This window comes from Leucopleurus acutus (assembly GCF_964270905.1).
Source record: "Leucopleurus acutus genome assembly, chromosome: 10".
NCBI classification, from domain to species: Eukaryota; Metazoa; Chordata; class Mammalia; order Artiodactyla; family Delphinidae; genus Leucopleurus; species Leucopleurus acutus.
In genome coordinates, this window is record NC_139153.1 from 5,771,418 (window position 1) to 5,792,070 (window position 20,653).

The following is a 20,653-nucleotide window of genomic DNA, read 5'->3' on the forward strand; positions in this document are numbered from 1 at the left end:
TTGGCAGGCGGATTCTTAACCACTGCACCGCCAGGGAAACCCCAAAGCAAAGATATTGATGCTAGGTTTTGTGTTGTGTTTCAGGGTTCTGTTTGATCTCCTGAGTTCTATGCTCTGAGGGTTCACCAGGTGTTTTTCTCAGAAACACTGCTCTGTTTTGCACTCTTTGATAATTACGCCATCCAGCTGGCACCTTGCTAGCATTTTACTCTTGGGCTGGTATGTGTCTACCAAAATCCAACTTTGGTTGCTTTGTTTCTTCCCAGTTTGGTTTCTAGCAGCCACACCCTTCCTCACAGTAGAGTGTGGAATCCTATGCTAGATTTAATACTGTATTTAAATACGGTATATTTAAAATGAATCACTTCCTTTCATATGGAGTTATGCCTTTCTCTCCGCCCTTCTCTCTCACAAGCCTGGGCTTTGAGGGTTTATCAGGTGTTTCCTAGACCATAACACCTAACTCAGGGGCAGAAGTGGGAACTCTGGTTTGGCCCTCCTGTGGGTACACCAAGAGGCTCTGAACAACCACCAGTAGGAAGTCAAGCTTCCCATTTGTGCTTATCCATGATTACTTGTCACACAGTACTTTTCCTCAGTTCATTTGGTTGTGGAACCTGGCATGAGGAATCCCTCTTGCCACACTGCCATCTCTAAATGTTTATTGGTTGTTAAGAAGCTCCCTTTTCCGGAAGGAAAAATACATGTACTTTGTGATCCTGGAAGATCCCATCTATTGAAGCCTTGAACTTCGTAACAGAAGAGAGAGACCTGAGAGGGCGTTAGTGAAAAAACAATATGAAACACATTTTTAATCTTCTCTACGCTTAGTCTTTGCAACCTTTCATTAGATTGATCCTGTCACTTAGGGTAAATGTTTTAATTAAACTGATACTTCCAACAGCCAGTGGCCCCGAGGTTTAAAACAATTGTAAGGAATAAAATACTGCCAAAGAGCCCAACCCCATTTTCCAAGGTACCCTCTTGTGGGACTCCTCTTGCCTGCCTTCCCTGGGCTGGAGGCAGTTGGCTCTGACCCAGAGGTGGACATTGCAGCCACCCCTTGTCACTCTGAGTGATTTGGCCCACACGCACCCTGACTGTTGGTTGACAGTTCCTGACCTGTGCATCCCAGGGGGATCTTGATTTAAGCAGCTTTTACTTCTTCTTTTTTTTTTTTTTTTGTGGTACGCGGGCCTCTCACTGTTGTGGCCTCTCCCGTTGCGGAGCACAGGCTCCAGATGCGCACGCTCAGCGGCCATGGCTCACGGGTCCAGCCGCTCCGCAGCATGTGGGATCTTCCCGGATCGGGGCACGAACCCATGTCCCCTGCATCGGCAGGCGGACTCTCAACCACTGTGCCACCAGGGAAGCCCTACTTCTTCATTTTGATGATGGTTATAATATGACCTTAGCTCCAATTCAGCTAAACAGGAAGTCTAAAATCTTATATTTGAAGACAGGCTGGGTGAACAATCATCAGAGATGTTGTAGACTAGAGAGCAGGGTTGGACTAGACCAGAGATAAACTGTTTTTTTTAGACACTGGGCATTCCATGCAAGGAATTCAGAGATGACCCTGGGGTAAAGGGACACTAATAAATAATAATGGGGAATGATAATACAAAGTACTCATGGTCCTCCCTGTTGACGACAACCATTCACTCAGCAAGTTTTTAGAGTTATCTACAAAAGCTCTACTTAAAAATATAAGATAAATTTCAAAAAAGAAACAAGAAAGCAAGTCCCTCCAGATATAATGATGTCCTGTGAAATGGCAGTTTTAGGGAAAAGGATCCTGTTGGGAATGTCCTCAGTTAATCTATGAACTTAGCTTAGGGCCAAACTGGCTTCAGAAGTCTAAAGATGAGACACCAAGCCTTGATAAATCTCTGACCTACTCCCTTGTCTTGAGACCAACCATGGACCCATTTCTTTACCTTAGAACAGTAAAATAGATCCCAACAGAACAAACATGGAAGAGAAACTGAAATCCATAAACCATTCAATAGGAGAGGAACTTCTAGAAATTTCCTAAGGAAAAGTCATGTTTCACTCACACATAGTCTACTAGGAAGTTACAACTCTAGAAATAGGTACCAAGTCCAGCTCAGGAGGCCACTCTGAAATCCTTATATCTGTAATTCTTTGATCCCACCCTATATGGGCCTTCCTGAGGGTCTAAGATTCCTTTGCCTGGGTTCATATGTTTCCTGCAGTCTGACCTGAGCATCTCTGCCGTAGCTCCCGAGAGGCCAAAGTTTCTACTTCGTAGCTTTACTGAGTGGGCTCAGGCTGACATCTCCATGGTCCTGAGAGTCTTTTCTTTCACGGAGGCTTCACTTTCAACTGCCTATAGCATCTGATCTCTTCTGGAGGAATTTGTGAGGTGTCTCTTATTTTTAGAATAATTTTACACTATAGCCACTTATTCATATAGGAAAAAAAAAGAGTACAGCATTATTATACGTGAAAACCTTTGGAAATCAGTAACAGTGAGGGTCTGAAGATCAGAACAGTAAGTAATGACTCCTCTCGGAATCCTTTTTCTAACCCACCACCTAGTTGGATCCCCGTATACTTCATTAGCTAACCATTTGTAACAACCTGTTCAACACCTACCTTCCCCATGAAGCTGCAAGCTCCACGATGGCAAAGCCTTTATCTGTTTCATTCATCACTATATTCCCTAGCAGAACACCAGGCACACTGTAGATGATCAGTATATGTCTGTTGATCAATTGACCGATGTTAGACCAATTGCTTAGTATCTTAGGGCTTTTAGTTTTTTCATCTATAAAATCAGTGGATAAATTAAATCATCCTCAAAATCCTTACCAGATGGAACTAACTGGTATCATGATTTGTGAAGTGCACTGATGTCTGCTACTTACTGTGAAATGCACTAAAAACATAAGATTGTTTTGAATCTCATGCATTGTTGAATGCATAGAGGGATGGATAGATATGGGATAAAGCAAGCATAATACAATGTTAATTGTAGAATATAGGTAGTGAGTATATGGATGTTCACTGCCAGTTACTTCAACTTTCTGTGTAGTTATAAAGTTTTTCATAATAAAATGTTGGGGGAAAAAATGGGGGGTTCAGAATAGCCCAAAACACGGACTGCGGTAGGAAAAAAAGCTGAAGAAAGTAATTCAATATAAAAGTCATCAACAAGAGTTCAGGATTAGAAAAAGACCAAAGAGACAAAATAGATGTACACATTTTAATAGAATTGTGTGAACTTGCAAAAAATTTATGTAAGAGTTTAGAGGAGAAAGAGAAATCATGGGGGACTACCAAGATGGGCAGAAAGTGCTTCAAGAACTAGGTGATATTTCAGCAGGGCCTTGAAGGTTATGCATAATTTGAATGGGTAATGAGTTTAAGGAGGAATTTTTAAGGGACTGAGGACAGCTGAAAATGATAAAGTGAGCATACGTGTGGAGCAAGAAAACAAGCAAGGACAGTGAATTTCACATTGGCTTAGCTGCAACTAAATAGGGAAAGTTAAGGTTGGAAAGTAATGATGATAAACAAAATTTATTAGGATCTTCTGTATATATTTGAGGTACCTGCACACAGCACTTTCCATGCATTCTCTCATTTAATTCTCGCAACAAACGTATGAAGTATTACAGTTACAATAGTTGCTAGTAAGGAAACTAAGATTTAGAGAAGTATATAGTCATTTGCCCAAGGTCACAGCTAACAAGCAGTAGAACCAGGTTTGTCTGACCCCAAAGCCCAAATACCTAACCATTAGACATACTGCCTCCCTGGTAAAGTGAGGCTAGGCTCTAGGGGGCCTTAAATACCAAGGTAAAAAGTTTGGGCTCTACTCCCTAAGCCTGGAGATCCACTGAAAGATTTTTGATGATCAGAGATTTTTAAAAAGAAAATTGGCAGAAATGGGCAAGAGATTGAAGCTAGGAAGCCCAATTAGGGAGCTGTCACAATAAGGTGTGAATAAACGCCCTAATCCGGAATAATTGCTGTGGGGACAGAATAAAGGAATAAGAAGTCTTTAAGAAGAAATAATCTACTGACCTCTTCCTAGTAATATTATATCGAGACATTCACTGTTTTGGTATCAAATATTCAAATTAAAAGTATCTTTAGATCCCAAATGTTGTACTGTATTAGCCCAGTGAGACTCCACAGACAAATAAGCAGCCCAAATGTCATTCCCGTCCACTTGCCAAGCCACTCAGGCCTCTGGGATGGTTTGAGGGTCTCCAGAGTGTTGACAGGTCTGGCTTGTCTGAGCTGCCCACAGGGATCCTTGGCGCCTACTCTTGCAATTCTCTATCACTACCGACGGGCTCCAGAATGGATCCAAGAGGTCCAAACCTGGTTGTCCCATCAGTAATCTGACAGGGCTAATTTCTCTTCCCCAAGAACTGGATCTAGAGCAACTAGGGTTGGTCAGGCTGCCACTTAACCTGATCCACTGGGATGGCTGTGGCTTTCTGCTGTGAGCTGCCTAGAGGAGTTAGCTGAAGGGTGGGAATTCTTATCAAAAGAGATGTGTGTGCATATGCAGGAGGATGAAAATGCCCAGGGAGTTGGTGTGCCCTGGGGAGCATTTGTTTACATGTGGGTTGGGGTCCCTGAAACAGCTCTCTGGTGTTCCCTCCTGCCCTGTCTCTCCAGTATTTCCCTGACAAAGTGACATGCTGGGGAGTACAGACCATGAAACAAGAAAAGACTCCTGAAAATACAGACCAGTGGACAAGCACACATATGCGTGTGTGTGTGTGCGTGACTATATCAATAGCCAAGATGGAAAGCAAGTTCTCAGACAGTGAGAGGGTGTTGAATAAGAGGAGGGTCTACCAGAGGGAATGAAGAATTGCATTACTTTCCCACATGTTTACAACCAACAGGCTTTGAAGTCCAAGGAGATTTGTAGGAAGAAGAGTACTATTCAAGCATGAGCCCAAAGCTCAGACATTCAGAAGTCACTTATAATGAGGGTTAGTTAGGCTCAGGGGGCTATTGTCAGAATCTGACTAATTGAGAGATGAATCAGTGCTTTATAAACTGTAAAGTGCCTTTAAATTACGAGGTGCTATATAAACCGTAAAATACTACACAAATGTAAGGGAGATTGATGACAATTATTTGAAGAGGAGAACATTATTCTGAGTGCAGTCTGTGACTTGAGAATTAGACGGTAAGAAAATTATTTTAAACAAACAACAGAATTTGCCTGTTGAAATGTATCTTCTCTCTTTCAGAATCAATAATCTTGAGGGGGCTTGACATTTATTTCAAAGAGAAACTACTCAGAACATATGAGATTCCTTTTCTGGGATTAATTTCCTTCAGAACCAGCTTACAAGCCACACAAAATTATCTCATTAATTTATAGTCACACTGTGTTTTGAACCTTACATATTATCTAGCTTAATCATTAGAGCTGACTCCAAAAGAATTTTAAGTGTTTTTTAAAAATCAAAATTCACTCTCTAAAGCAATGATTCTTAATCTTCTGTGTGTGTGTGTGTTGAGGACCTGCCAAAATGCACAGAGCAGTTTGCATGGGAATTTCTAGATCCCAAGGTAAAGAACTCTTGATCTTCCAAGAGTTATAGAAATTCAAATTTGAGGGCTACAGATCTGAGGGCAATTATTTTCTGAACATAAGCAGCAGGTTTGTTGGAATAAATGTTTAGCCTCCCAAAGGAATTGGTTGAAGGAAACCACACCACCGTAGGAATGATCATATGGTACGAGTGTTTAAAAATTAGTCCGTTAAGAGTCATATGGGGTTTGTGTCATCATTTCTGTAGCTGCAGTGGTTTTTGGCGTGTGTGTGCGTGTGTGTGTGTGTGTGTGTGTGTGTGTGTGTGTGTTTATGTTCATTGCTAGTAGGATGTTTAGGCAGCAGCAATTGCCTCCCCAGGTGTCTACCCTCAACTCAATTTAACCAACTCAACCTGAAAGAGCCATAGCCCTAGGAAAAGGAATCAGATGGGCTGAAATTGCCCTTGAGGACCACCTGGTTACAGGAGAGAAAGAAAGGCATGATTGGCATTTGTGTAGCCGCTCTCGCTCTCGCTCTCGGAGGAGTCCCGGCCAAGGGGGTTTGGAGCTTACACTGCTGTTGTCTTTTTGAGACGGAGGGGATATCTTGTGATCCTCTCACATGCCAACCACTGTTAGAAACAGACTTTAGGTGAATTAGTTAATTTAACTCTTAACCTCCTCAGAAAGATAGTATTGTTCTCATTCTGTGTCTCGAGACACAGAAAAGCTAAAGAACTTATAATCAAAGTCAATTAGCTAACAATTAGCAAAGCAGGCATTTAAACTCAGAACTCCTTCTGCTGCCCAACACTGACTCTCCCATTTCTTCCCAGCCTCTGGGAAATGTTCCCATGAGCTCCGCCCTCCCTGGGGGCCCCTGGAAATGAAAGCCATTCACTTATCTCACCAAGGACAGTGTCCCGAAAGGCCTGCCCATCAGACACCTGGGACTAAGCCTCATTTGCTTCTATTACTAACTTCCTTCCTGACCTTGGCAAGCTCCTTGAGTGATCTGGGTTTTCTCATCTGTAAAATGAAGAGGATAGAACTGGATGAAACTTCCAGCTGAAAAATTCAGTGACTGAATTCTGTGCACTCACCCCATTCCCTGAAGCTGGCAGGCCTCCCGATCCTGTGGGCTGCTCACCGCTCCCCACTGGATGCCACCTTCTCTGACCGCCCAGCTAGAAGGATGCTCCACTCCAACCACAGGTACGGCTGTTGTCCATTTTACACTTACTTGCCTTATCTTTTCCATTTTAACTTCCATATCTTATCTGAATTCCTCAAATGTTTTTGCTTATTTCTTTAACTCTTATGTAGTCCTCCAATGTATGAATAAACCAATTTATGTTTTAATTCCTCCACGAGAGACAGTGGTTGTTTCCATGTTTCACTAACAATGCTGTGACTAACATTCTTTTAGTTGCCTCCTTGAGTGCTTGTACAAGAGATTCTCCAGAATGAACGTCTAGAAATGGAATTGCTGAGGCACAGGGTATGTGTATTAGGTACTGCCAAATTGTCCACTGAAATGCCAGTACTGACAAACGTTCCCACTTGCAATGTGCACGAGTTCTCTTTCTCACATCCTCACCAATCCTATCAAGCTTCACATCTTTCCAAACTAGCATTTTGACTGCATTTGCCTTATGACACTCAGCACTTTCTACTTTAAATCTGTTTATATGCTACCTCCCCTACTGGCTGTAAACTTTGTGAGGTCAGAATTCTTGCTTAATTCATTTTTATATTCGTCCCCAAGAATTTACTGAGCTTAGTAAGTATACAATAAAGAGTTATGAACAGATAAATGATAAGCAAACTGAATTCATTTTGACCCAAGGAGATGCGGATTCGATGATGGCAGGGATAAAGTGTCTATCTCTATTCATCTGGGGTGAGGATGTGGGTAGGGAATCCCCATCAGCTGCAGTGCTGGTTGCACAGTGGTCAGAAGTGGCTGACAGACCAAAGGTTTCAAGATCTATAGAGGACTCTCTCCAACCTTTGGAGATCCCAGCTTTAGAAAATTTTTTATCATGGTATTCAGCAGCTATTTATTGATTTCTGGGAGTAGCAAATTTCCCAGTCTCTGGGGCCATCTTTTTATATACCAAGAGTGCTGTTTCTGAATGGAACTCCCCCACCTCTGGCTCCACCCCATTACTAAGGGTTGGATAGAATCCATGTGTCCTTTGGACTAGGAAGCTGCCTCCCCCTTTTGACACCCCAGCAGTTCCAGGCTGACTCATTTTCTAAATAAGCCACTTGTGGCTTTTGGTCTGACGTCACGTGTGGAAGAATGAGTAATTTTTCAAGAACCAGAGTTATATTGGATCAGAATAAGATACACTGTGTATGTTACTCATAGTTCTAGGACAAGGGGTCAACACTGGTAACAAGTACCCTAACGTTCTCCCACCCCTCATTTCCCTGGGGCCAAGGGATAGAGAAAAGGCGAAGGAAGGAGGTGCGTATGGATGTGAAGAATTTTTGTGTACATCTCTAATTTTGTTATCACATTATGTACAGTTTAATAAAATTGTCTTGTTGCCTCTGCTAGATTAAGTAAAAGTAATATAGCAAAGTAGGCAAGGCCACGGGGCTCCGCTGCTTGGGTTCAAATCCCAGCTCCACCACATACCAGTTGGGTGACCTTGGGCAAGTTATTGACTCTTGATTTGCTTCCATTTCCTCATTTGTAAAATAATCAAAAGACAATAATAGTGCCTATAATGTAGGGTTGTTGCGAGGAATAAATGAACTCATATATATGGATCACTTAGGATTGTGCCTGGAACTTAGTATGCACTATGGAAATATTAGTAAATATTTCCTTGAATCCATCACAATGTTTATGCTCATGTTAAATGCTCAATAAATGCTTTTAGATGAAATGAATTCATCTTATTAAAACATACTTGGAACTGGGGGATAGAAGTGACCGCAAGTGGTAGACTCTTGGGTGGAAATGGAAGGAACCATAAAGATCAATTCCCTTGAGCACAGATATTACCTGCCTGCCCCACTTTTGTTTTGTTAGTTGTTTGTTCCCTAGTTATGTGCACTGTGGTGGGATAAGGGCTGCCCCCACCAGGTGTCACTCAATGGAGGTTCTACTTGCTGTTTTTTAAGCGTAGGAAGAAGGCACAAGTCTACATCCTCAAACCCTGGAAGCATGGGCTGAGTTAGAAAGCAGACCCTGGCACCAGAGAACTTCATTCTCTGACTTCTCAGCACCTACTACTTGTGAGGCGTTAGCAAGACAGCGGCATTAGGATGGGTGTTACTTTGTCGAGTTGTTAGTAGGATGGGAACACGTGTAGGAAATTATTTAGATAAGATGTTAATATCAACGCAGATGTGGTATGCATTCTCACAGCATTTGTGGCTTTTTGGGAACATACTCCCGAGTCCCAAAGAAGCCATAGTGAAATCCCTCGAAACCCGCCCTCTATCACAGACTTCTTCAGGATGCCGGGAGACTGGCGGACCCCACTCACGAGAGCAGGCCCATCCTGCCTCATGGGCACCTCCGTGTGGGTTTTAGCTGAGGAGACTGATGGGCCAGACAAGTAGCTCCAACTGGGCCACTACGGAAGCCAAGATGCTATGCTTATTAGAAAGGCTCCACATTCAGTACAACTGGTAGAACTGCTGAGTTACTGGGGAGGTGTAAGGAAGCGCAGCCTGGGGGGCATCTAAAGGACAGCCGTATTCTCAACCGTTGCAAAGACAGTCACACACACACCAACACGAACAGCTTCACCCTCCTGGGTTTTTCTCTTCCCTATACTCACACGCACACACACGCACGTGCCTCACGTACAGTCTCTCAGTCAAAAGGGGGGCCTAGGGGAGACCTCATGGCTGAATCAAATGCTGGTTAATGCTGCTGCTTTTTATTACACCAAAGGTCTTAACATTTATTTGGAGAGGAACACAAAACTTGGCACACTGGCATGCATTCTCTACAGCACAGTTTTGGAGAAGCTCAAGATCACTGCATCCCACACAGGAGAACAACGCCGGAGGTGGCAGGGGGACTGTAGGTTCTTGATCTCTCTGGTCAGCAGACTACAGGTGCTTCACTACCATAGCAATCGAGGAATCTTGTGTGCTGGGCAGGTGTGTTTTCAACAGCTAAACAGGTGTGACAAGGGATCCAGGTGTGGGTGAGTCCCTAACACTTAGAGCCAAGAGTTATTCTGGGGTAAGTATATTCTCCCCAAACAGGTAGCACTGACTACAGGGGGGCATGCTTAGCACTGCATCTGAGCTCGGTTAAGCAACCAGGTGTCCTCAGTGAAGGGAATCCTGGTTTCAAAGAAAGAATAAGACATGATGGTGCTATCACAATAAGGCCACTAAAGTCACAGCGAACGAGGATCTCAGAGGAAGCTCTCACGACTACAGGGAAGCAGCTCTATCCTCTCTGACGTCAGGTGCCCCTTGCTGGGTAGGCGCCTGCTCTGAGACCTTCACCTGGTCCTTTCTGAGCTGCAGCACATCACTGAGCGCAACAGAGCAGAGGAGGGGGCCACACACGTTAAGGTCATGGGACATCACCACCAAGTGTGGCTGACTGTTGTCGGCAAATGTCTTGGATTCCTTTCCCGGTTGGGCTGGGTGCCCCTGTGTGTCTGGAGAGCTAATCTGAAAAGAGGCTGGCAAAGGACTTCCTCAAGCTCCGGATGGTCTCTGCCTTGGCTTCATCCTCATTGGCTGAAGACCGGAAGAAGGAGGACTCAGAGAAGCTGAAGGCATTTGTCAGGGACTGCGACTTGCTTGAAGATAAAAACCAGAGAGAATGTGAGAGGGTGGTGTTCCCAGTGAGGCAGGGAAGGACGGTGACACGAGGATACACGACCGGAACGCCCACTCCCACCCCAGGGAGACTGGGTGGCAGAGGAGAAAGCCAGCATGGGGCATGCTAGCAGGCCCCTGGGAGGTCCCTGTGCTCTTTTCTTTACCTGCAGTGCTGCTCAAACAGGAAAGGATGGAGGCAGCGTGGGAGAGAGGGAGAAGGGGGAAAGAGAGAAGAGAAGGAAGGAGAAGGGAAAGAGGAAGAAGGGGTGGCTCAAGGCTCTTCCTTTCACTTAATGCTAAAGGGCCCACAGGCTAAATTTCAGGGCCCCAACTTGGCAAGAACTAATCCAGGAATCTCACACCCTTCCCCTTGGATGAAACGTAGCAACCAGGGGCCAGTGGACTCTTGTGCTCTCTTTCTCATCAACTGTCCAGTAGTGGAGCCAGCATCAGAAGACCTGGGTCAAAGCCTTGGTCCCGCCTCTCACTCACTCTTGACCTTAGGAAGCCACGTGCCTCTCTGAGACTCGGTTTCTTGTTTGGTTTCTTAATTGTGTTATGTAGATGTCTGGTAAAATGATCGCTAGGCCTTTTCAGCTCTTTCTTTTTTGCTTTTTTCTCTGATTCCAGAAGAACCTTTTGACTTGGCACGAACTCTAACAACTCCATTTACCGTCCTTACAATGGGCGTAATCGCCCTTGCAGCCTTCCTCAGAGGAGCCTAATATGAGGTGTGTGAGTTTCAGGGTGTCCGGGGCAACAGAGATACACATCAGGCCTACACAAGGTTACTGGGTAGTTTTCTAATGAAAAAACCCAAACTGCCCACATTTTAGGGACCAATTTTTCCCTTGAGACACTAGTGAGTCAGAGAGAAAAACTGTGAAGGCAAGAAGGTGGAGAGGAGGCCAGGCCCAACACTGCAGGAGAGGACACATGGTCTGGCGTCTCCATGGCCGTCTTCTCTCCTTCTTGACTTCTGCTTGTCTCCTTCCTGCTGGTTCCTGGCTCCAGAACTCCTCTCCCAGTATCTCAGCGCTCCCAGCCCTCCCCTGAACTCGGACACAGCCCCAGAAACTCCCTTCTGCAGGGGCATGAGCCTGTCTCTTCTCCCGCAGTGGCTGAACAGGTGCCCTGCCTCTCACTGGGCCTGCCTGGGATGAGCCCCAACATGCTGGCCTCTGGGAGCGGCGACTCCTCTGCAGGCACAGGCCGGGGGCACAGGTACAAGCCTCCTGCTTGTCATCAGAGGCTGGCTCGACTCAACAGCTTCAGCCCAAAGGCGGTGACAGCCCACAGATCTGCCCTTAGACTGGGGCCAGAGTTGGCTCAAGAGAAGGTAGGCGAGATTAAAAAGTCAGCTGCAGAAAACGACGGGGTTGAGGGGAAAGTGTGAGGCAGGCGAGACATGAAATGCAAGGCTGGGGGATGGCCCTCCCATCATACAGGACTGGAAGACCCAACGGAAGTGGTCATCTGGACCACCCGAGCCCTCATCCTGGCTCTGCCGCTAACTAGTAGAAGGGTTTTGACAATATCAGATCTCTCTCAGCAGTGTTTTCTCATCTGTGCAGTGACTAGAGATGATCTCTGAGTGGCTCATCTGAGCCCCAAACTCGACAGCTCCCTGTTCTCTGTCCCTGAGAGTTTCATCTCTTTACTGAGATGCACTCACGGAACGCTTCCGATCCCCCGGGCTGTGGCTGTCTGTGCTGACAGTCATGACAGAGGTCTGTGGTTGGAGACCTTGAAGAGAGCCGTCTCTGGTTCTGGGGGAGGGTGGAGCTGAGCACCCAGGTGCTGTCCCTACCAAATGCAGCTATACTGTTTTCTAGGGGCCCTCAGTTCTGTCCTCTGAAGCAGGATAGTGTGACAGAGGTTTCTAGGGTTACTGTTGGGAATGAGCGAACCCAAGAGGATGGAGTTCCTCAGGGTCTCTCCTCTGATGACCACACCAGAAACCAACCTCCTTCTGACAAAGCTGAAGGTAAAAAGCTGAAATGGATTTAACTACTTCCCCCTTTTCCTTCTGGGCAGCCTTGCTGATTGGCACACCCTAAACTGTGAGTCAGAGGCAGAAAAGAGAATTAAAATTTTTTTTTTTTTTTTTTTTTTTTTTTAGAAAGAGAAAGACACATATACACACAGAGAAAAGGAATGGAAAAAAGAGTGGGAGGAGGATTAAAAAATAAAAAAAAAAAACCCAAACCCGAAGCTCATATAAGAATGGGAGAGGGGGTAGTAACTGCTTTATTGCCACTCCCCAGGAAGAAAGGGGAGGGTTTGAGCTTCTAGCTAGACCTTAAGACTTTCACTTCCCTCTTTCTTGCCCTCCCCAATCAACCCAACCATGCCCCCCACAAAAAAACCCACCAAAACCCAACCCCCGAAAAACCCCACAAAAGTATCTTTAGGAGGAGGTCTGATTGAAGGTGCTTCCTAGCAGCTCTGGAGCCCAAGGCCTGAGAGGAGGGGCAGGAAGAGGGGAGGGAGGAGCTGCTGAGTCATCTCTTACTTGAGCTGTGGGTGAGGCTGGGGCTTCTGTGGTGGAGCAGCCGGGGGTGGCTGGACCTCTGCCAGGGAGCTGCCGCTGGAGGGTGCATCTCCGTGGGTGGTGGGGCCGCCCGAGGAGGAAGAAGAGGAGGAGGAGGAAGAAGAGGAAGGTGGCAGCGACGGTCCAGGGGGGAGCCGGCGTGGACGTAGCACCTTGCCTGGGGGTGGCATTCCTTGGGGTTGCCCAGGGCCCCCTAGGTTCAGTACAAGAAAAACTTCATAATTTACCCATATCAGAGGGTTTCCTTATTAGAATCTATGTCCCAAAGGGTGTGGCTATTTAATTACCAAAGGATAAGCTCATGACAAGAAGCCATCCGAGGCTCTGAAGGGCTCCAGAGCAGGCCCCCGGTTACCCTCAGACGTCGCCGCTACGCGCTCCTCCTCACACTCACAGCGGCTCAGTCACAAAAGAAGTCGGAGCATGGGGAAGAAGCCGTGGGATGAGCGGCCCCCATCAGAGGTGAGATCTCTTACGGAAGGCCCCCAGACCACAGGGACCACCCCTCTCCCCCAGAGGTTCCTCAGGTACAGGCCAACCTGGCCCACGGTGTACTAGGAGGTCTCAAGTTCCACACCGTTATTTTGGAGTCGGCCTTAGTCTGTCCTGCTCCACGCCTGCATGTCTGATTGCCGTACCCCCAGCAGGGCTTCCTTTCAGCATTAAGTCATGCCCATGACTGGGACCTTTCGTGTCCAGTTGCCTCTTAGTACCATCCTCAGGGGCTCCAGTCCCTCCCAGGTGTATGTGGTGAAATTCTCCAGAAATCCAAGTCCCATTCTCTCCCTGGAGATGTTGTGAGCACCATTTGGCAAAGAAGAGGCCCCCCCAAAAGGACCAGGATCCCCTTCTCCCAACATGAGACAGAAAACCATGTGGTGACCTGGAGATCTCATTTCTCAGTCTCAATCCCAGAGTCCACGTTCACGTGCCCACTGGAAGGAGCTGGCTTACAGAAACTCAACGACAGCTAAGAGTTGTACTGTAACTTAGTTTTCTAGAAACACCAGGACACCTGTACCCCCTGGAGAGGCAGAACTGTATGTCTATACCACAGTACATCCATGATTGTAAGCCAGTTTCCCCTCTACACGGCATGGACTCCTCTTTATCATCAATGACCAATTAATACCAGGGTGAGTTACACATAAATAAGTAAATAAGTAAATGAATGAAATTTTGCATGTTGAAGAAGTTCTAAGTTCAAATCAGAAAACTAGTGAAGATGGTAGATTAGCAGTGCATTTCATATTAACCAGTTTTTGCCTCTTCCAAAGTTTGACATCATTTGTATCAGCATTTTCTTGTAAAGTACTGCAGGTTGATAGCTCAGCCTCTTGTACCAGAAACCTGAGTGCTTTCCCAACTGCACAGAGATGCTTGAGTAGCCAGAAACTTTACAACTTAACACTGAAGACAGATATAACTTTTCCTTTATTGCACATTAAGCTGTACAGGAGTCACAAAAGAGAGGTACTTCAATCACACTTCCAGCATTGGCTGAGGGTCTCCCCGCTAGATTGGTACAAAAAAAGGCGACAACATCAGAAAAGAAATGGGTACAAAACACCTGAACGGCAATCCTATACTGTGACACGGATGCCCCAGGCCACAGAGTTGTCCTCAGCATGCTGCCTGAGGGCACAGGACAGTCAGGGTGTGCTGTCTGCTTGTGTTCGGCCCTGGGAGGGAGCCCTAGTCCCTTTCTCCCTCACCTGATAGTCCGTGGCTGACACCATCACCCTGGAGCCTGACTAAATTCAAACGGCAACTTCGTATTTGTGGCTCACAAATGTCACATGAAAAGCACCTGAATGTTCACACTGATCACATGCAAAGAAGCAACACCACCGTCAGCTCACCGCTTGGACAAAAATAAATTAAAAAAATAAAATGTATTCCTCCATTCTGGGAAATGTTTCTTTATTCCTTTCTATCATTTCATCAGATTGGGAGGTATTTAAGGACCTGATTCTTATGCAACCCACCTGGAAGTGCTTAACTGCATCTATATGTATATATTTACAACAGATCGACCACCATCGGCATCTACATCGTCTAAGGGAGGAATCGCGGACAAGAACATTCACACTCAGTGCATTTCCCTGTAGCTCAGAATTTGCCAGCAATCAAGACAGAAACCAGGGCACGTGCCCCTCGACACAGAAATCATGTTACACACCACCAACACCAGTTATTCCTCAAACCTGGCAATCCAGAAAGGTGACATGTCAGTACAGAAGTGAGAGGGAATGCAAAAGTAGAGCTAGAAGCCCTTCTTCTAAAAGGCAAACTGCTGGCGTGAACTCCCACAGCCCATGGTGCTAGAGGAGGCCACTTGATGCCCGATCCTGGTCTGGCCAGGACATGGCAAGATGAGGCACTGACCTGAGGCCTGGTCTAGTAACTGCCTCATCCCTGCCCAGGAGCTGCATGGCGGAGGAAAGAGGACAAACGGGTGAGGGCTCTTTAAGAGCCACCGCTGTGGAACCACGGCCCCAAACACACAAGCTAAAATCTGAGACAGTCCCTCTCAGGAAAGATAAAGCTCTTCATTCTCTGGACTCTGGAGGGCTTTTGGAACAGCTGACAGCGAAAGCAGGTGCCCACCTCAGAGCTCTGGAGGCAGTGTACCCACTCGAGGGAAACGGCACAGTTTCGATTTGCTCCCATGTCGTGATGCCTCAGGAGAGGCCAAGAGAAGAATGGTTGAATCCTTCCCAGACTTCTCAGTAGCTCCCTGCCTTCTATGTCCCAAATTGCTAAAGAATTATCTCTGTACACAGTAAGCTTTGGGGAAAACGAAGCAGCCTCAGTTCCACAGAAGCGCACAGATGGCCAATTCAGAAACGGCAAAGTAAAAACAACTTACAGGGACTAAGATGAACACAGGGAAAATACTCACAAGTTCACTTTGATATTGCACATCAGCGGCCCCATTTTTTTTTTTTGTCTAATCTCATAGCTAATTAGTTAATAATAAAACGAAGGGTATACTGGGATGTCAAATACAGAACACGCTCCTGAAAATAGCTTATTCTTTATATTTCACGTCATCACTGAAAACACAAGAGCTCTACAGGCACGGCCAGCTTATTCACATAAACTCAAATGCACCAAACTTTAGCAAATGGAGAAAAAGATGGATGCCTTCAGATTCAACGGATGAAGCTACGGAAATAAGACCTCGAAAATCTCTTAAACTTCTATCTATTTACCCTAGTCATGCAGAAAGGAAGCAAAAAGCACAGTTCATTGAAGATCCCAAGCACACTCACGGAGGTAAGCAGGGGGTGGGGGGCAGTTTATCTGAGTCTGGGGGGAGAAGGAGGGGAGTTGGGTTTTATTTTTGTGGTCTTTGTTTCTCCCCTGTCCACCCCCCCCACCCAGTCCTATTTCACCCCACATTATGTAATTAAAATATACTATCAAACCACCCAGAAGCTAGTCACACTGAACTTGGGAGAGGCACAATTCTTTTGTACACTGTTGACAAACAGCCCTGGAATCACAAGGTATACAGAGAAACATAAGTGAGCATTACAAGCACGAACAGGAACAGGTAAACAACCAGACAGAGGCACTGACACTGCATAGGAAAAACACAGTCCAGTCAGCCTTGAAAAAACGCAGAAATGGCACCAATGGGAGGGTCTGTTGCTCCCCTCCCCGCTTTCCTTTCTTTCCTTGTTTGTTTTTGGCTTAAAATTTCTGCTTTGAAAACTTAACTACCAATCGCTTCAAGAAGCTTGGACTTGTTTTGGCCCTACTGCAATGCCATTACAGTCGAGAATATACTGTAAACAACCTTGGGGGGCTGGCCGCTGAGGTGGGGTCTTGCTCGAGTCCGGATCCTTAAGTGTTCCACTCTGGAAGACAAAAATGCAAAAGAGATACAAACAAAACTCCAAGCAGATTCCAAAGAGAAACCCCGTGGCTCTGTGGCAAGGCTGCAGAGGGATCTGGTGGGATCCAGCGGGATCTGGCCCAGGGGCTTCTGCTGTTCCGGAAACGCCTCGAAGGGACTCTCAGCCTCTGGGTTATTGCCGGGGCCCAAGTGTACGCAGCCTGGGGCTTAGAACCACTCTGACAGGAGTGTCTGACACCTCCTTACCCTCTTTTCATTTCACTCCCTTGTAGACACTCTTTCTAGAAGCTTTGAGACTTCCAACAGCATCTGCTTTCTTCTCTGGGGGCTGCCCAAGGGCCAGCTCCCCGGGCACTCACAGGCCCAGCTTCCTGAGGAAGGATCAACACCAAACTCCCGAGAGTGGCTGGAGTGCCAGCGGGGGCTGCACCAGGTGGCTAGCCTAGACTTGGCTCACTTCTCCTGTGGAGTTAACTCTGGGGTGGGATCAGCTCTGGGGCTGACCTAGGGGTCAGAGCCACTCTTTGGGCTGGGCTGGAACTCCCACAGGGAGGGACTTGAAGGAGGGGGCAGTCTTTTGTGTCCCAGGACCCTCCTTAACCAGAGGGAAGGAGTAAGATGTTAATGTTTGTAAAAGTGCTCAAGGCCAAGCTGTTTTTCCCTCTCTAACAGCATAACTGCACTTTACCCAACAACATGGCTCTCCTCCCAGGCTTCCTCTCCTCCCAGCTGTGATTCTGATTATGCCCCAACGGGATCAAAGATGCATGTGACTTCAGTTTGTCTAACATTTGTACCAAAGGCAGTGAGCATTTGGGGCTTGAATTTGGCAAGGGGGAAACGCTCCATGAAGCCTGGGGGCTGCCGAGCGTGCAGATGGTGATGCCAAAGAGGGAGATTCGGGGGCTTCCCTGGTGGCGCGGTGGTTGAGAGTCCGCCTGCCGATGCAGGGGACACGGGTTCGTGCCCCGGCCCGGGAAGATCCTACATGCCGCGGAGCGGCTGGGCCCGTGAGCCATGGCCGCTGAGCCTGCGCGTCCGGAGCCTGTGCTCCGCGACGGGAGAGGCCACAACACTGAGAGGCCTGCGTACTGCAAAAAAAAAAAAAAAAGGAGGGAGATTCGGAGGCAAGGCTGTGAGAGGCTCAGTGTGTCTTCAGCACACCCCACTTCCTCTTTCACTGCTCCTCTCCCTTGTGACAGGCCCCCCAGCCCTACTCCCATATTAAAACTGTTCCCCATTCCCATGGGCCTCCGATCTGGCCTTCAGGCCCGTTTTCAGCTCCACTACTGGGAGAGCAGAAGCGCTACCCTCTCCAGTATTATGGTCTGTTAATGACAGCACTGCTGTCACAGTTCTACTAACAGGATCTCAGATAGGAGGCAGGGGGCCTTTGAAAGGTCCTGGTGCCACTGCATCAGAGGGTGCCCATTCTATCTACAATCCCGACCTCTCACAGATCACAGCAAGAACACCCACACTTCCTTTCCTTTCTTCCAGGGACTTTCATGGGATCCACGAGGTGGGTCTGAACCCCGGCAATGAAACACCCACACCCAGTAAGCCAGCTAGGGCCCACACCATCCAGTCAGCAATCGAGACCCATCAGTTCTTCCTTCTTGGCATCTAAGATTCACCATCTCCTCTTGACCAACTCTGGTCAGGCCTGTATCATTTCCTGTTTAGACTACTAGAACAGTCTCTCAAATCTTCAGTCTCTTCTCCAATCGATGTTCTGGATACCTATTATCCTCTTAAACCCCTTCTCTAATTGTATCAGTTTACTGCTCTAAATAATTTATAGCTAACACTACATAGCTGGGTAACATGATGGACAATTTTATGCAGTATTTCCCTTAAACCTCACAACAGCTCTACGAGGTATCAACATCCCTAATTTTTAGATAAGGAAACTGAGGGCCAACTAAGGCAGGTAATTTGCCCAGGGTCGTACTGAGGCAACTGGCATGTGAGCCCAGGCAGTTTGACCTTCTCTTCCCATTGCCCACAGGATGACGTCCACATTCTTCAGGCTGACACCAGAAACTTGCTTCAGCATGGCTGGACTGGCCCTTCTAGCCTCTCTCCCTCATGTTCTAAACTTACCTCCCTCATGTTCTAAACTTAGGCCACTCCAATGTTTATGCTAAATACCCTCCAGAAATACCTTTTCTCCTTTTCTACCAATCCAACCCAACATATCCTGGAGGTCTAAGTCAAATTCTACCTCATCCATGAAATCTCTCCTCTGATTGTCCCTTTCAATTCTGATCTCCTCTCTGAAATCCTACAATAGCACTTAATAGACTGTCTTGTTATCCTGAAGGCTGGGATGCTGCTGCTAGGGAGGCCGCCAGATCCTTGAGGGCATGGGCTATGAGTCTTCATCTTCTCATGAATTCCTAACAATTACAGTGCCCATTCCTTTCCAAAGAAAAATTGGGATATATGGTCTGATATGGTAACTATTTATTAAAAAGGTAAAAATACTTAAAATTGGGAGTATTTTGGAAAATTTAAGACTATCGCCATTTTACCAATGTCATCAAGCACAGGACTGAGCACGTAAGAGGTCCTTAATAAATGCTTATTAGATAAACGACCATGCAACAACAGTGAAGTCCAAAACGGAGTAGAGTAGAAGTCTTTTATGAGAAAAACGTTATTAAACCATAGATGTTAAACCACACTGTATTGGATATCAACTCTGATTAGCAGCTCTGAAAATGCTCAGGTTAGCGAATTAAACATGAGGCCTGCTCCATGTGCCTGCATATTAGGTGCAGAAGGGAAAGTCAAAACAAGTCTCGAAGAAGCAGAAATTGTTTCCTTTTCTTACATCAAGCCTGAGTAATCCAGTCATGGTAGGGATACTTCAGTCCCAAGAGTTCTTTCCCATTGTGAGCTCTACTTTCTCTTGGCCTGGCTGCCAACTGGAAGAGAAGTCTGCAGGATGGTGTTTGGTAATGGGCGCACAGGATACCAGGGCTGCCTTTTTACCCAAGCTGGGTGTCAACCCCACCCAACACACACACACACACACTGCTGTTGGGTCTCCAATAGTAAGTCTTTAAGATTGGGCAGCAGAGTGACTGAGGAATTTGGGCTTTGGGGTTAGGAAGACGGTGGGTTAAATCTAAATCTCCCACTTACTAGCTTTGTGACATCAGGCAAGTCATTTTCCCTCCTGCACCTGCCTTTCTTCAAATGGTTTCTATGAGATAAAGTGAGGTTACCTATTTATCTACCTACTTACCTACCTACCTATCTATCTATTGAGACATCTATCGAGAGATATCTATAAGTACCTGTTCCTGGCAGGTGCTACAAAAGATACGACAGATGATGGTAATGGTGATGCTGACGGGGCCTTTTCCTCTGAAGCTTTGTTGCTTCTTAGGTCTCACTCTCATAATGGAATACCCCCTCATACAGTTTGTGCAGCCGCTAGGGGCACTTGCCAGTCCCCTCCCCCAGGGCCTCACTTTGTACCACTGACAGCTGCCAATGATTCACCTCAGACATTGATCAAGAGCAGCTTAAGATGCTCTCCTCCCAGAGAACTGTTATCTTCAGAGACGGTTATGGAAGACCATAGGGCACAAGGTTAGAAGAAGGGCCAGTGGGCAAAAGCTCCAACAGGTAGACTTTCACTTACAGGAAGAACTTCCTATAGTAAAAACAGTGGAAGAGGCTGTCTTGGGAGATGGGTATGTTCGTGCAGAGGCTAGAGAATTACCTGACAAAGATACAGTAGGGAATATACCTTTATTGAATATGAAATAGATTAGATGACCACTACAGTTTATCTTCCAACTCTGAGAACCTATGAGTCCGGAAAAAACTTTAAAAATCCCACAGATTAAGCTCTGATGGGG

The 20,653-nt window shown here is 46.4% G+C and overlaps 1 protein-coding gene across 1 annotated transcript in view; it reads right to left on the reverse strand.

Annotated features, from left to right (window-relative positions):
* Nucleotides 1-10,195: 10,195 nt before the first annotated feature.
* SYN2 (synapsin II) overlaps nt 10,196-20,653 on the reverse strand; it is a gene marked incomplete at both ends in the record, with an annotated part of 151,398 nt that continues 140,940 nt past the window's right edge. Inside the window, 3 exons of the mRNA XM_082848859.1 lie at nt 10,196-10,331; nt 12,869-13,100; nt 16,716-16,776. Of these exons, the coding sequence (XP_082704985.1) occupies nt 10,196-10,331; nt 12,869-13,100; nt 16,716-16,776 (429 nt within the window). The remainder of the gene's footprint in view (nt 10,332-12,868; nt 13,101-16,715; nt 16,777-20,653) is intronic.